At 41.1% G+C, this 14,812-nt stretch overlaps 1 protein-coding gene across 16 annotated transcripts in view; it reads right to left on the minus strand.

Moving 5' to 3' along the window:
• Positions 1–14,812, minus strand: part of ARHGAP26 (Rho GTPase activating protein 26) — a 473,272-nt gene that overhangs the window by 160,893 nt on the left and 297,567 nt on the right. For all 16 annotated transcript variants that reach the window (XR_010121689.1, XM_055285812.2, XM_055285818.2 and 13 more), the window contains 3 exons: positions 14,667–14,754; positions 13,109–13,167; positions 11,447–11,552 (listed from right to left, as the gene is read on the minus strand). Coding sequence is in view for 15 of the 16 variants with exons in the window: in XM_055285812.2 (XP_055141787.1) it covers positions 11,447–11,552; positions 13,109–13,167; positions 14,667–14,754 (253 nt within the window). In the remaining variant the exon portion in view is untranslated. The remainder of the gene's footprint in view (positions 1–11,446; positions 11,553–13,108; positions 13,168–14,666; positions 14,755–14,812) is intronic.

The raw sequence follows: 14,812 nt of genomic DNA on the forward strand, positions 1-14,812 counted from the left end.
ACAATGAGTAAACAAATCAAATATATAGTATATGAGATACTGACATGTGTTATGGGAAAAAATTAAGCAATTCTAGTAGGTAGGGAGTGAAGGGGCTGGAGACTGCAATCTTAAAACAATCGAGGAAGACCTCATTGGGGAGGAGAGAGGATGGCAGGAGGAGAGATGAGGTCTGAGGCCTGAAGGACAGAGTCCTGGGGCACAGCAAACAGGACTGAGAAGCAGAAGTCAAGGAGGCAGGAGGAAAACCAGGAGAGTATGGTGTCCTGGAAGCCAAGTGAAGAAAGCTTATCAAGGAGGAGAGAGTGGGAATCTGTGTTAAATCCTTCAGAGCAATTAAGGAAGGGAACACTGAAATTGATTCAGCAACATGAGGTCATCAGCAATACTGACATGAGGCATTTCAGTGGACTAGAGTGCATAAAAGCGTGAGGTTCAGGAAAGAATGAGTGGGAAGAGAGGATTTGGGAATAGCAAGCACAGACAACTATTTGAGTTCTTCTGGGAAGAGCACAGAAAAATGGGATAGTACCTAAAAGGGGATATGGGATTGAGAAAGAGTCTTTGTAGTTGTTGCTTTTTCCTTTTTTATGTTTCAAAGGATTGCATAAATTACAACATGCTTATGTGCTGATGGGAAAGATTTAGTAGAGACAGAAAAGTTAATGACATAGAAGATAGAGGGAGAAACTACTGAAGCACCCAAGTCCTTACAGATCCAATGGGGAATCAATCGGCTCTAGTGTCCCAGGAAAGGGAGTGCCTTTAGGTAGGAGCACTGGGTTCCCCTGTCACACAGGAGAGATGGCAGAAACATGGGCACAGGTGTGGATATTGTGGTGGCAGCTTGTAGAAGTTCTCTTCTGATTGTATATATTTTCTCTGTGGAATGAAAAGCAACATCTGAGATAATCATCTAGCAGAGAAGAAGAAATGGCCTAGGGAAACGTAGTAGGATGCCAGGTACCACAAGGGCCCTTGAGGTTGCTTCGCGATGTCTGATGGTTCAATTCTACTTTCCATTACGTGATTGACCCACGAGCCTTTCAATAAATTTTATTCCTTTTATTTTTGATTTTATTTTTTGAGACAAGGTCTTGCTCTCTCACTCAGGCTGAAGTGTAGTGGCATGGTCTTGGCTCACTGCAACCTCTGCCTCCCTGGGTTCAAGCGATTCTCATACCTCAGCCTCCCAAGTAGCTGGGACTATAGGCAAGTGCCACCACACCCAGGTAATTTTTGTATTTTTAGTAGAGATGGGGTTTCACCATGTTGGCCAGGCTGGTCTCAAACTCCTGGCCTCAAGTGATCTGCCTGCTTTGGCCTCCCCAAGTGCTGGAATTACAGGTGTGAGCCACTGCTCTTGGACCCTGTTTTTATTTTTTAAATTAGCCACAGTTGACATCTGTTGCTTACAGCCAAAGAACTAATATACAAACGGAGTTTTGAGGCCTAGGGTGCCCCATTTTCTCATGGAATATCTGACTTTAATAAAATAGTGACCCTATTCTACCCAATTCTAGGCATCTCCAAGTACATAGCAAGATCTGCTTGCAATATACCAACAAGACCCAACATTTTGTGTTCCTTTACTGCCTACTGAAGAGAATCAAGAATAGTGACTTACAATACCAAATTGGAAACACGAAATAAATCAGGATGCTAAACTGCTGGAAGAAAAACTTTCCTGTGCATGTGTGGAAGCAGAAAAGACTGATACCAAAATTCAAACCCTCTGAACTTTTGTTCAAGCCCTTTCTTGGACTGAAACTGCAAAAGTGAAAAAATATCTACCAAGACAGAATGAAGCTAAATACAGGCATGACCTTCTTTAGAGTATAGATTAATACTTCAGTACAGATTTCAGTAACTCGGGGAAGGAAATCCATGTGAAGGCTGCTCCCAGGGGAAAACTAGAAGGTCAAGAGGGCCGTTTTCACAGTGGATGGTCATGTTTAATCTGGGAATGGCATCTGAGAGGGCAGTCAAACTGAGTAAAACAGAAGGAAAGTCAGACTCTCCCACAAAGGGAAACATCTCAAAGATCACAAAGATGAGTGGAAATTTCCAGACCATGCAGACGAAGATGAGTCTTCATGATATAACGTGCCATCCCCCTCCAGGAAATTAAGAGTTATTAAACTCTAGCAAAGACAGCTGCATCGGAGATGAAATCAGCCTTGCGACACCAAGCAGCAGAAGCGGGAGGGGGAGGGGTAGGGGAGGGGGAGGGGGAGGTAACCTCCATGGAAATCAGCCCCACATGGCTTGTTCCTTCAAACAGGTGCACCACTCCACGGAGCATTTGAATCATGAAGAGCCCTGATATTTACAGGGAAGTGTGAGACTTGCAATAAGGTAGGACCTGAAACCAGATATGAACAGCTCTTTCTCCCAGCTGGCCCTGTGCTGGCTCATCTTTTGCTAGGAAGGGAGAGATGCTCAGCCCTTTGGGCCAAATGCACACAAACTGCCAAGAAAACACAAGCAAGGCAAAAATAAACACATGCACACACAGAAATCTCCCAAGTGGACAAGAGCTGTGTGTGCTATGTTTTTAGCATCCAGCCCTAAGGGTTTTGCTTGCCAATAACAAAACCATGAAGAAAGCCCCATCTAGTCAGCAAGAAAGACTTATTTTGGTTTCAACAATTGCCCCAATTTCCCGCACCAGCTCTATCATCTTCTTTCTCCCGTTCCCTGATTTCTCCAACAGATTGTAGAAATTAACATTTAAGGAAGGTATACTACGTGCCAGGCACTCTTCTAAGAACTTTATGTAGATTAATTTAATGTGCACAACTCTAAAAGGGTGGGCACTATTATTGTATTACTTTAGGTTTTCCAGAAAGAAGAGACTTGAAGTACAGTCATGCATCACTTAACAATGGAGATACGCTGAGGAATATGTCGTTAGGCGATTTCATTGCTGTGTGAACATCATAGAGTGCATTTGCACAAACCCAGATAGACGGTCGAGCCTGCTGCGCACCTAGGCTGTATGGTATAGCCTACTGCTCCTCAGCTACAAACCCGCACAGCATGTTTGTACTGAACACTGTAGGCAACTGTGACACAATGGGAAGTATCTGTGCATCTAAACATAGCTAAATATAGAAATGATAGAGTAAAAACATGATATAATCTTAAGGGACCACTGTCATATATGTGGTTCATCGTTGATAGACACGTTGTTATGTGGCGCACGACTGTACATAAAGGCTTACCTGACACTACTTTACTAGGGGATTCTTGGGGGAATGAGGCGGAGAAGAGAAGCTACACCCCACCTGGTTCAAGCACTAACACAATTGCTCAATCTCTTGAGACCATCTTCAAAGAGGCTGTTGAACAATTGCTTCTGAGATACTCAGCTCCCTTCTCCCACTGGCCAAAGGTTTTCCCCTCAGAGTTTTTTAACTTCCCCTTGTCCCAGCGTATCTGTGTGTGAATGCCATTTTGTGTCATGCCTCCCTAGGGTGGGAGGTAAGAAACGCAGGCATGAGGCTCCAGGCTACCAGGCTGCACTTGCAGGAAGGGTGGCGGAGCCCACACAGAAGTGGTCATCTCAGTGGTGGCTGCAATACAAACAGGAGAAGCCAAGAAAACCTGATGTGCTAAGTTAAAACTTTCTGATACAATTATTATCATCTTTTTCAGATTTGGAAACTCAGGCAGAAGAGAAATAATTCACATGCAAGGTTACATAAGAGATGAGATCAAAATCAGGCAGTTTGGCTACAGAATGTTCTCTCTTAACCACTGTGCTCTTATGCCCTACAGATTAACTTCATATACGTAGAAGTCTGCCAGCTGCCACATTTCAGCCACAATTGTTCTGAAGAGCTGGTGAGTAACCAGTCAATGTAAGAACATAAGTATCGCAGATAACACTCACGATGCAATTCAAAGAGGATGCAGCAAGAGAGGACTCCAGTGCCCAAAGCAGCGTGAGCGAATCAATTTATCCACCACCACTCAGCCAAAAAGAGAGGCATTTCATGAAGAACATGCTCCCAAGGCCAGTGTATAAGAAATCTAAGCTCTGCTAAGGATTAGCAAGGAAGAAACTGAGTCATGTTCATGTTTGCTGATACTCTCTCACTTTTATAATACTCCCGAAATTAAAGGCGGCACCAACTAAGAAAAACAGAGTGCCTTCCTCCCACTCCTCCCTTAATTTGGGAGGGGATTCCGTGGACTCAGAAAAGGAAGAGATGAATCAGAAAACAGGAAATTTAGTGAGAAAATAAATCCAAACATAAGTGGAACAACTCAAAACAAACAAGAGACCCAAATCAAAGGAGCTCTAAGACTGCTGAACATTAACAGCTTGAAGTCAAGCATTTCCCCTTTCAGAATAGGCGTTACATGTGATGTGAAAGATTTAGTTCCTTGAATTCAGAAATTTTGTTGGGTTTTTTAAGGCAAAAAATTTAAACTGAACTGATATCTTTCTTTCTCCTATCTCTAAAGGCTACAAAGCCACAGAACAGACAAATTCTTGGGTTGAAAGTAAGCAAAGGTCTGGTGGTGAGGCTAAATAATGTTGAGCTCTGATTTCTTCCTCTCCATTTCCATTAATTTAAAGTGCTAAGTTGTCTGTTTGCTTTAAAATATGTCGTTGCACTCTGTGCAATGTCCCTTTAAATAGACTTTCCTTTGACTCTGCCAAAAATAGCTGGAGAAGGTCCTTTGAGAATCCCATTCTTTGTCTTAAAAAATGCACCCTTCTTCCTGCCCCATACCCATAAATAGGCCAGGAAGCAGTATCACTCACTTCTTTCATGGACCTCCCATCTATCAGAAATAATAAATCTTTCAGGAGAAAAAAAAAAAAAAAAGAGCCAGTCAAGGAAGTAACTCCCTTAGCCCATTTCTGCTTACTCATCTATGTGATTCACCAAATATCAAGCTCCTCTTTTGGCATAAGCCAATAGGTAGGCAAGGATTGAAAACCCAAACGCCTACAACATGGCCACGCAGGTAGGAGACCTGAAAGAAGTAGGCCGGGAGCAAGAGACAACAGGGACTGTTAGGAACTAAGGCAAACTGGAGAAGACACACCCTGGAGGATAGGGTGTGGCTTCTACTCAGCTCCAGCCAGTTGTTAGTGGTGAGATACGAATTTTTCAAGTAAAATCGCCCCCTTTAAAGATGTTGCAAACCTGTTCAAAGTTTCAAAACAGTACTGTGTAAGACACCACCACCACCAAACACATGTGTGGGCTGCTCTGGCCATGGGCTTCGTTTGCAACTTCCAGGTAAGAAACAAAGACAAGGGAGACAGACTGCCCATCCCCTGAGAGCTTAAGATGTCACAGGAGGGAGAGATACATACCTGGGCAAACTGTCCCATCAGGTGGAATGTGATACATGCTAAAAGAGAGGAACAAGCAAAGGCTGTGGGAGCTCAGGAAAGCAAGGGGACACTTGTGGCAGGAAGGATTCTCGTTGGCAGTGACATTTGAGCTGATGCTAGAAGAATGAGGTAGCCTTTGGCAGGCAGAGGCTGGGGAGGGGCCATTCCAGACAGGAGAAAATGAATTGCAAAAGGTAAAAAGATGGAGCAGGGAGGTGGGTATTTGAGAAGCGGTCAAGAGACTCTTCATGTGTTTGCCCAACAAATATTAATGAGTGTCTATTGTGTGCCATGCAATAGGGACAGGATGGTGATCATGAGAAACGGACACAAGATGAAACTGCAAATTCCAGAAACGTCTGGTCCAGACAGGGCTTTGGAGGCCATTTCCAGGGTTTTATCTTAAGAGCAATGGGGAAGCTGCCTTTGAAGTTTTTTTAAGCAGGGGAATCACATGCTGAGATTTGCAGTTTTCAAAGTTCCCTGGAAGCACAACATGCACTCTGCGGACTGGAGAGGAGCCAGAGCTCCACCAGCCAGAGCAACAGGGAGGAGGCCTTCACAAGCAGCGTGGGAAAGACACAATGGCAGCTTGGACTACAGGAGTACTGATGGAGACAGAGAAAATCAGACAGATTCAAGAGATAGAAAAGGGTTAAAATCACTAGAACTCTGAGTTCCCGGTGGGAGTCAGTGAGGGAAAAGCCCGATGGGACTGGAGAATGGGGTCAATGTGGCTGCGTGGGGGTATCAGGCCATACCACCAGTGGCCCAGCAGCCAAGCAATCCCGCACTGGCAGCACTGCAGTGTTCAGTGGTTACTAGAGAGAACAAAGGTTCTGGAGCCAGGGTGTACGGCTGAGGGAAGGCAGCCAGAGAAACTCACAGGAGCTTTCCATCTAAGCCATCATCACAAAGTACTGTTTTCTTTAAATGTGCTTTGTAAAATTCTACGGCTATTTTATTTGGATTAGTCTTGATGGCAAATGAACAACTGGCTCTTCTCATGTTTAACAGCTCATTGGTAAGTTAAATCTTATCTTCTAGACTTGGGATGGAGCAAGAAGGAATATTAGAGTATCTAAAACGTGCTTACGTTGTCTTAATGTTCACTTCCTTTTATTTTGAACCCTTCTTAAGAAGTTCAAGGAATGCTACTGAACCACTAGGGCTCATCCTCCTTGGTGCCAATGCCTGGCAAGACTTTTTTTTATAACCACAAGCATTTGTACATGAACCCAATTCACTGTTTCTAGATCATTAAAGAAATACGAATACATCCTTTTTGATTTGCAGGGATGCCTGGAAGTACTCAGACTCAAGTCACAGGAACCAAAAAAAACAAAAAAAAGCCCAAGCTACAACATGCTCAATCCTTGATAACTTCTGCCAACAGAGTCTACATATTTTGATAAGGTCTCACTTGTATGCCAAGCATTTTCCCCACAATATTCCTTTATAATCCCAGTGATCTACAGAATTTTGTCCATTTTGGAAAGTCACAACATATAACAGATGATCAAAATAAACATTAGACAATTGGGTAATGAAAAGAACACATAGGGAATCAGCAAGAGGCAATGAAGTAAAGTCAGTTTTGCCCTCTTCATTACCCTCTCTTACCTCCCACCAGCTAAAATCTTGTAATTTAGTGCCTATGTGCCCACAATGCAGATGTACTCATCTCTCCTCCCAAAATTGGTCTTTTTTGTCCTATATATCTTGATTGTGTTAGCACACCATGCAATAGACTTAATACTCTCTGTTGAATGTGATTTACCAAGACTACTTGCCGTAGACACCGTGGGCTGTCTTTATTCTGTCAAAGCTCTGCCTTTATTCTGATATCCAATCCTCCCAACAAGTGGTTCAGATAAATCCTGTTGGATGGAAAATAATTGTGATGGTCCCCAATGACTGCTCTGGACCAATGAGATGTGACGTAAAGTGTGCTGGAGGATGTCTGGGAAAAGTATCATCCTAGCCCTTAAAAAGGGACTCAGAGAAGAAATAATGCCTTTTCTGCTTCTGGACAAGCACTAACATGCAACGACACGATGCAGTATGCTGGGACTCTGCGAGGAGCTAGCCAACACAAGACGCTGGCTGAGCAGGAACATGGAAATAACCTGAGTCCTTCATGAGCTGAGAAACTAACCAACTCTCAGGACAGATTCTGTGTCACGACACAACAGATCTCCTTATTGTTTAAGCCGTTTTCAATTGGATTTTCTGTTTCTTACAGCTCAAAGCATCCTAAATGATACCATATCCCTCTGGGGAAGCAAGACAGTGCTCTGCCTCTCCAACGCCCCTGCAACAAAGGAACAGTTGCTCCAAAAAAGGAAAGAGACTGAGGTTTATTTCTCAATAAGTATTTTGGGAAAACCAGCTGTGAAAAGGTATTTTTAATATCTACTCCTGATGTATGAAGAGTTCTTTGAAATCCTTCCTCACTGCATACACCGTAATAAATCTACAATGAGCCACTACAAATGGTATGTGTGGGGATATACAACATACTTGGAGTCATAATATGTAAACATTAGGAAATTACCATGAAATTAGTCTTTATTACTCATCTACTCTTATTTCCTCTTATGATTATAAGAGTGGGATACTTTTCTCGTGTCCTGCTCCACCTGATAAAAATAACAGAATTATACAATTGGAAGAGAAAGAAAACTGAGGTTCAAAGAGGTAGAAAAATTGGCACAAGGATCCACAGCTAGCTGGGAATGATTTTTTTCTTAAGTAAAAATGCCTTTTGCATGATTTTAAAACAAAAACATTTGTTGAAAACTCAATGCAAAGTCGAATTGCAAAGACTTGGAAAGTCAAAACTGGATTTTTAAAAGCTAATTTAATCACGACAATAAAATCTCCCTTTTGAACTCACTGCTTTGAGCTTCTTTCTAATTCTAATATTCGCCTACATCCCAATCCATATTCCTCTCAATACCATTTTCCTCTCTCCTAGAAAATCCTTGCATATGGCCCATTCTCTGGGCCAGTGGTTCTTAGATCACTGTTCACATAATAATTACCTGCAAAATAAATCAGAAATGCAGATTCCCAGGCAGAGAGCCTGACTGAGTAGACCCACAGAGCCCAGAAATGTCAATGGAAACCAGCGCTCCAGGTTATTCTAACCATGCTTTGAGGCACATGACTCCAGACTGTATACTAGATTCCAAGATCCAAACAGAAAACATCTAATTATCATAGTAGATTTAAGCTGAAACTACAAAAATATGTGCATGGTTGCCTATAATTTTTATGTTCCCTCTGAGGTCTGAAACAAATCCAACATCTCTATGATTTGGATGTACCCTGGTAATCATTTGCTTTAGAGGTTTGGAGTTTTTATCCTTCCCCCCCACCCAATACTTTTTTTCCCCTCTGAATGAATTTTTAGCTGGGATTAAATATAAAATGCCTTAAATCTCCCTCTGTGGCTAAGGGAAATCAATTTTGGAAAAAGTTTCAAAAGAGTACTTTAAAAAATATACAATACAAAATGCTTGCCTTTGAACCAGAATTCCGAGATGGACAAGGCAAACAGTAGGTAATAAGAGAAGTAAACACCAGTTTTCCAGCAGAATCAGCCCTGAAACCAAAACTTAGGAAGGAAGCTGACCATTAAGTAAGTAGCCTAGAGGAACAATAGCTCAGGCGTAGCCTAGGGTAAGTCTAAACCTGAGAAAACTGGAATTAAACAAACTTCTTGTCCCAAGTTAACTTTCCCTTACTGCTTGATTTTAAAATAAGGACAGTGCTGTAAATGAGAATATAAAGTTTAAGTGGAATCTTAGAACTCTCTGGATGCCAAAGAATTTTTTCAGACCTAAATAAATACTCTTTACTGGATTCAACACTGCTCATTCATATCCTTCTCCACGGGGACATTTTAAATATAGAGGCTCGGGAGACCAAGAACACTGCACGCTAAGAATTTGAGTCTGCTATAGCCTAATACTAGCTCTAACCAACTCACATTACGGCATGAGAGCTTGTCTACAGGTAGATTTCTGATAATTAAATGATAAAAAAATGCCATAAAACCACAGAAAAGCATTTTCAAGTTTCACAGATAAGACAATGCTCAAGAAATGCTATGAAGTGAACTACTCCAAAAATAAAATTGCCTTAAATTGGTTAGAAGGCCAAAAAAACAAAGAAGTGTCAAGGTCACAACTGTGATTTGCAAATTCCAGTTTACAACTCTTAGGTTAGTAAGAAGGATGGACTGAATGTAATGGGACTGGAGGGGGAAAGGGTGGGAAAGAGGACAAAGTGAGTCATCCAACCAGGAAATGAACAAGTTCAACTGTTCAAGATCTACCTCAAGGGTTTGGTTTTGTTTTTTAAATCCTTTTTTCTTCTTCTTTAAAGAATCCTAACAATCCTAAAGGAAATTTAAAAGTAGGAAAAATGCAACACTGGCTCTGCTGGGTCACCCTTCACTTTTGGTCTCTCTCAGTTCAATTAAGCTCTCCTTCCAATTGCACAGCTTGAAAAGGCCCATGGCTTTCAGATGGTTCCTAACCCTTCTCCAGCTGCTCTCTGCAGGACTGAAGGCCTCTTTCAGACCCGATGGCCATGAAGCAGTCATGAGCATCCCCACACATACTAGGCTGGAGGGTGCACCTGGAACCTCCTATGTCTTGGTGTTTGTCCTTCAAGTCTGCAAAGTTTTGCAACTAAGATCTAAACCAGCTTCTCTGCTTAACAAACGCCTGACTCTAGGTTGTGTGGAACCAGTACCAAACTGTCATCTCAGAGCATCTGGAGTTACTTTTTAAAGCCCAGTTCCCAATATTTTAAACATGCTTCATCGGGATTCTTTGACACCTTTAAGGCATTCTCCTGTAAACTTGCATGTTATCTGCTATGCTTCCTAAGTACTCCTGAACAAGCAGCTCTGATATGACAAGCCAAGAAAAAAAGTTGGTCAATAACGGAGCAACCGTGGCTTTGTCGAATTGCTTCCCAATAACACACAAGACACTCTTGGCTTCTTGATGGAAATGAGGAAATGGTGGAAATCTTCATGATATATATCACTCTTTTTCCCAAAGACAATATCAAGTGCTTGACAGAAAGATGAAAACTAACCATTACAATCTCCCTCAGAAGAATATCAACTTATCCCCAAGAAATACCCCAATGGCATAGCAAAGTTCGGACTATAAGGGCCAAATTTATAACACATCAGTTCAGTAGAATGTAGGGTTTAATAATTTAGGTTAACTGTTATGCTCTCATTCTTTTCTTGTGCTCCAGTCTGCAATCAAGAACATACCATCAAAGTCAATGGAAGGTTAGAACACACACACAAGTAGTGACGAATGCAGCACGGGAAGTCGGCAATGCCATTTGTAAAAGGGTCAAGGAACAGTAAATACATATTCAAAACCATTCCAAGAAAATCAGGTCCCTACTGAATGCTTTGATTATCTCAGAGGACAAGTGAGTATTTGCCAAAAATAATTCCTTTATTCCTTATACTTCTTCAAAGGCTTTAATGCATGTAACTTCAAAAATCAATGATCCTTGTAGGAAAAGGGGAGTCTATTATCCATATTAGACAGATGGGGAAACTAAGGAATAGAAAGTTCAGCGGTTTGTTCAGGGCTGGTTAAGCAGCAGGTTAATAACAGAGTCAGCTCTAGAATCCAGTCCTCTTTACTGAAAACCCAAATTCTGTAAACCCACAACATATTTTTGTTTGTTCTTGATGAGCATAGGTACATCTAATCCCACAAAATTCTGTGTGGTGACCTGGTATCATGGACAACACACTCCAATTGGCCCTTGATCACCATAGACAAAATCCCCCTGAAAACTCTGCTTGGTGGCCTGGTTGGATGAGCACTTCCCCAGCATCCTCTGGGAAGGCCATCTGGCATTTGCTGCTGTTCTCCACGGCAATGAACATTTCACACATTTCTTTCCTAAGCCTCCAGCATACCTGATGCAATAGTAGGAGAGAGAAACAAAAGCAGAACTGAGACCAGCTTCACTGCTAAGATAAGAACTTTCAGGGGTAAGAAAAAGGCTAGTAATTGGTCTTAAACCTACTTTGCCAAGTGGTTCATGAGCAGCTGTAACATCTGCCGATTTTTCTCTGGGAGCCGATGAACAAGGCTGTGGATTTCAGAGACCCGAGACTCCTGGTTCTCCAGTTCTGCAAAGGAAGGAGGGAGGTAATATTTTATCAGTGTCACAGCTAAACAACTTTAAGGTTAAAAAATCAAGGGAAACCAAAGGATGAGCACTAACAGCCCAAGGATTTCTCAAAGATTTACAATCCTGTCTTGTGTGCATACTGCGTGGCCAGCATGACTAGATCTGGAAGTCCTTTTAATGGTGCTTTCTGGAACAGGGTTGCCAAAAAAAATTGTCATCAAAAAATCCAAGCCAAGATGATGACGTGATGAAATGGAGCCAGTCAACTGCACACCCAGAGCTGCTCCTGAGAACAAACTCAGGAGTAGCTGGCTCCCTAGAGGGAAGACTTCATTTCAAGGAAGTAAGGAACTTTATGCACTTGTAAAGTGATAAACAAATCTTACATGAACAACATTGCAAGGGTTTCAAATATCAAAATAACACCTCGAGACAGCATCAAAGATATCAAAGGAAATGTCCAGTATTTTCAAGTCACATATGACAACCAGCCTGCTAGAAAGAAAGAAATGGCAGATAAAATATTCAAGTCTTTCTGCCAACTTGTAACCTAAATCATGGCTTGTCACATTCTCTTGGTTGAACCTAGGTAAGTGGCTTTGTTACTCTGGCAAATAGATTGATGGTACTCATCACCCCTATTTATAGAACTGATGTGAGGTTTAAGTAGAGAATGGTTGCTATGGGTTTGTAATTTCTCTAGAAAGAAATGACATAAACACCATCTTCGCTCCTGGCTTTCTCCTTCCTGTTTTAAGGGGACAACTATGAGTAGATAAGGACACCAGAACATTAGGTACTATTGAATTAGGCCAGTAGTAGCTACCAGAGTCAATAAATTCTAAAGGCTGAAAGGAACCCGGGAGAGGCACAAGTTATCGACATAATAATACTATGAAGATTCACACCAGATTTAAATCTGATAGAGAATCTTTCTGCCCCTTTACAAGAGGCCTGACCCATGTAGCCAGAGATTCCAGTATACTTAGAGTAGCTTGCACCTAATCCCTATGTATTTTAATACCAGTAATATGACACCAGGGACCTGGATGATATAGTTGAAGAATGATCAGAAGCTGTAAATGGAAGACATAATGGAAAAGAGGACTGTGAAGTTATATAAATGGTGTCATATTCAGGGAAACATTTCCAATGCTCAATTTAGGTAATGTGCAATGTCTGATTCATTCTGCAAAATGCTACTCAAAGGCTGGAAAAAACCTAAGAAGTTAGAACTCCAATAATCAAAACTAGAAAGGCAAACTTGTTTTTCTCTATCCCTCCAACATCCTCCTCCCCTCAAAAAAAAAAAAAAAAAAAAAAAGACTTCTGAAGTTTCTCTCCTCTGCTGTAAATTCAATGTGGTAGAAAGGCCCTTAGCAATCCCTATTTGTTTCATTTTTATTCTGTGTTAGAATCTCCTGAGTATGTTATGTGGCCAGTTTACGTGCAGAATATGAAGGGTTAGGTAATATTTATTTTGGGATACGGACTCTTCTTTGAAATAGAAAAATCTATTCTCTTCCTCTTAAAACTGAGACAAAAAAGACTTACTTGCTGCTTTGATGAAACTTCTTTGAAACTGGTACATCATGAGTGGTCCTGGAAGCATTCTGGAGGAAAAGGAGATAGGCTAGTCAGCTTAATAATAAGAATAATCATATTCTCTCTAAATAACAGCCTAGAGACTGACAAACTGTATTACATTTCTCGAAGACAAAGACCACAGGGAAACAATAAAAATGTAGTTTCCCTATTGCAAGGGTTCTGAGATTTCACCCCAAATTTTTATTCTCTCTCTTTCTTAAAGGAATAGATACAACTATGTTTCATTGTCAACACTAAAATAGTGCGAATGCAAGAGTCTAACACAAACTAAGAGATTTCCTTTTCAGTCAGTGACTCATCTATCAACAACAGCATTTTAAGATGTGTCTGAGAAACAGGCAACTAACTACATATTTGCAATTCTTGATCTTCCCAGCGGCTTGTTGTTAGAATCAATTCATCTAGAAACACTATAAAAGATTTTTGTAGGGTTTGGTGGTGAATTCACTATGGAGTATTGCTCCAGAATGCTAGAACCCCTAACATTAGGTATGATATAAACAAATTTTACCTGCTGGGGTATGAGTATGTTTAACAATAAACTTGAGGGTTTTTTTCTGACAGTTCAAATAAGAAACTTCTCAATAGGACTATACATTATTCTTGGCTCAGATTTTATTCTCATTGGTCCCTTAATTCGACTCCTAGTTTTAGTTAACACTTACATTATATCTTACTCTTGACTCTAATTACCCAATAGCCAATAAAATCTACATCAGCAATTCCTTTTCTGTGGCCTCCTTCCTTTGCTTTCCAGCCAATTGCATCTTCAAAAAATCCGCACAAAGACTTACGCTATCTCTGATGACCATTCTCCTCTCCTTTTAAGACTAGGTCCCACCTTTTTTTTATAAGAACTATGGTATTCCTGTCCTTCAAGTCCAGCATAAATATTTTGGTCTATTCATGAAACTAAGATGCAGGCAGCTGGTCAATAACCCAACCTTTAATAATGAAAGGAGGCATAGAGATGGTACAGTAATATCGTATATAAATGATACAAGGAAAATAGTCTCTCCAGGGAAATAATATTGTCCAGTGTCAGCGAAGGAGTCAAAACGGAGTTCCATTAAGTTCTCATTTTTAAGAACCATTGTCAGCAATGTACTCTGTGTAAAGTATGAAACTATCAAAATACATGAGGTATGTAATCATGCATTCTTAACAGAATATGCTTCATGATTCCTTGTGTTCTTAACAGATTATTCAGGGACTTCGGGGAAGACTCCATTTTAGGTTCTGTTCAAGGCTAATTATCACAATACTTCTCATATAGAACAAAGTTCCCTAAATCACTCATGGTGTCATTGCACAAAGGCAACCCATCAACTATGGATGATTTACAATTGGTTTGACCAGCTGAGCTAAACGCACCCACACAGAAGCTGTTTCCACATCTCAAACACCCACCCGACAGCTCTCCACAGTCTGAAAATAAAACTGCTTTCTTCCTGATTGCATGATAACTAGCTGGCACTCTGCCTTGCAAATGGAAAGTCCCTACCTTAGGTAGGTCTTCAGAGCACTAGTGATGGTCTTTATCTCCCATTCAGCACAGATATCTGTTTCTGTCTCAGAAGCAGTCTTGGGGTCTAAAATGAAGAAAAGACAATACATAAAGCACAGCATAAAATGGAACTAATAAATAAG

The sequence above is a fragment of the Symphalangus syndactylus genome, chromosome 7, assembly GCF_028878055.3.
Source record: "Symphalangus syndactylus isolate Jambi chromosome 7, NHGRI_mSymSyn1-v2.1_pri, whole genome shotgun sequence".
In the NCBI taxonomy this organism is placed as follows: domain Eukaryota; kingdom Metazoa; phylum Chordata; class Mammalia; order Primates; family Hylobatidae; genus Symphalangus; species Symphalangus syndactylus.